Source organism: Pieris napi, chromosome 20, assembly GCF_905475465.1.
Source record: "Pieris napi chromosome 20, ilPieNapi1.2, whole genome shotgun sequence".
Lineage (NCBI taxonomy): Eukaryota > Metazoa > Arthropoda > Insecta > Lepidoptera > Pieridae > Pieris > Pieris napi.
Genome location: NC_062253.1, coordinates 4,531,180 through 4,533,556, shown reverse-complemented (window position 1 = coordinate 4,533,556; position 2,377 = coordinate 4,531,180). Strand labels below are relative to the sequence as shown.

At 34.6% G+C, this 2,377-nt stretch overlaps 1 protein-coding gene across 1 annotated transcript; it reads left to right on the top strand.

The window, feature by feature from the left end:
- The first annotated feature begins 731 nt into the window (after positions 1–731).
- Positions 732–1,548, top strand: LOC125059978 (heat shock protein beta-1-like). The gene has a single exon (XM_047664709.1). The coding sequence runs from the start codon at positions 769–771 to the stop codon at positions 1,471–1,473; it is 705 nt and encodes a 234-aa protein (XP_047520665.1). The 5' UTR covers positions 732–768; the 3' UTR covers positions 1,474–1,548.
- The last annotated feature ends 829 nt before the right edge of the window (positions 1,549–2,377 follow it).

Here is a 2,377-nt window from a genome sequence, read left to right as displayed (position 1 = left end):
CGGTGTTTACAATTTTACGGTGACATATACATCGTAATACTACACGGTTGTTATAACATTGGATTATAATGGAATTTAATGAAACAAATATTTCGAAGAAGTTCGAGGAATTTCAATTTAATGTTAATTTATTATGTTTGTATGATTAAGTGGGGTAATAAACTGTTAGGTGCTGTTGATAATTATTATATTATTCATTAAATATGACCGTTTATATCTCGGTTCATTTTAAAAAAATATTAACAACCAGCGTGTGACCTACTATGCAGTTCTGCTAACGGTACTCACACAGGCGCAACGTGCTTGTGTGGGTTTCACAGTACCGGTGCATGAGTTGACAATCTATGGTTCACGGTTAGTAATTAATATATTATGCATGTAATATAAGATTAATCGCCTATCCAATGATGTCTCAATGAAGTTGGTGAATCGTTACTTCTTAGTTATAGGTTATTAAACAATTTTAGGCAAGCTATCACCTCATATAAACATATCAATGCGCTGCTCTCTGACCTGTTTTGTTCAATCTGAGTAAAGCTGAGTCAAGGAAGTAAAAGTAAACTAAACGACAAAAACGTAAACAAGCCAAAGCATTTTGTTATGACTCACAAAGTCAATGACCAATTTTCACTTTCACATAAATGTTGGCCGCACCTGCCATTGCACTTAACTCATTCAACGCGTAATATTCTAGAACAGGGGGCCCGAATCTATATAAACCCGCCGTCTCGCTCGCCAGCATTCAGATAATACGAAAACGCAACCACGATGTACCAACAAGCGCTGATATTCGCTGCGATCTTCACCATTTCTCACTGCGAAGAGAAGCCATACAAAACACATCATTATGTAGACCCATTCGCTCTGCTGGACCGGCATCTATCACACAGCCTCACCTACCTCTGGCCCTGGAGTCACCTGATCAGAGCGGCTGCAGCACTGGAGCTAGAGGATACGCTAGAAGATCCACAAATTATTTCCGATTCGGAACAATATCTCGTCAGACTCAGTGTTCGTACTTACAAGCCGGATGAATTGAGAATTAAAGTGAAAAACCGCTACATGATCGTCGAAGGCAAACATAAATTGAAAAATGAAGATGACAAACGATACATGGCAAACCACTTCATGCAGCGGTTTATCTTACCACCTGGCACGAGACAGGAGGAGCTAAAAGCAGTTCTAAACGAAAAAGGGATTCTTTCAATCTCCGCTCCGAAACATGAACTACCACCGCCGCCACCTGAGCGAGAGGTTCCAATCGAAGTTATTCAAAGTGAAACATCAACTGAGAAAGTAGACAAGGAAACATCACCAACACCACTAGAACTAGAAGTAGAAGCAACAACGCACGTTGGTAAAATAAGAAAGAAGGAATTGAAAACTACAACCAAGTTTGTTAAAGATAATGAAGTGACCAAAGGCGGGGATGGAAACGGCATCGATTATGCATTAATTGAGCCTGAGGAATGAAGTTAATTAGTTTGGGTTGTGATATTAAGACTGGTGAAAAGCTTTAAGTGTGTTAAATAAATGTTATTTATTCGATGTGTTGTTTATGTTTAGTAAACTTAGCCAATTATTTTAAGAATATAAGTTATGGGCGTTATTATGCGATATTTTACTCGCGGGATTCTGATAAATAGGACTCAATAAATTTCCTTACAATGATGAATCGAGTTAGAGATAAAAGACTATATTTATGTTTGAGGATTTCTTATATTTTTTTAAAGTGGGAAAGATACATTAAGGCTGGGACAAAAACATTTCCATTAAAATATTAGGAAATCAAATTAATTAAAACGTAATTACATTTTTGTAATATATTTTGACAGTAAACGTCGAAACGGATGTAGTTATTATAATATACTGCTATAATGCGTTTTTTATAACAATTTTAAAACTACATACATATTTGTTTTGAATTTAAATACTCCTCGCCACAGAGCATGAAATTAAATCTACTCCAATTTTATTAATTCAAGATAAATTGTTTTGAAACTGTGATTATTAATCTGGTTTTAACCTAGTATTATGCAGTGCAATGCAGTGGTCGCGAAAATAAACCGCCTTTCTCAGTCATATCTCACATTTTTTGAAACGGAAACAGAAATCGAGAATATATTAGATATTAATATCTATCGGAATATATAAGCCCGGGTAATTAAACATACATTACATACATATTAATTTCCAACGTTTATATTTATATTAATTGATTCATATAAAACCTTTAATGTTTAGTTTGTGGAGGATGTGTTTTAATAAACAATATTTACAAGTAATTAATTTCGGTTTAACTGAAATCAAAAGCTGTAAGGGCAAAATTTATTTGAATTTGATTAATTTTAACAGAATGGCTTTCTTAAATTTTTCA

Excerpts from the sequence above, each read along its gene's own strand:
- LOC125059978 (XM_047664709.1), top strand. The coding sequence starts at position 769 with ATGTACCAACAAGCGCTGATATTCGCTGCGATCTTCACCATTTCTCAC.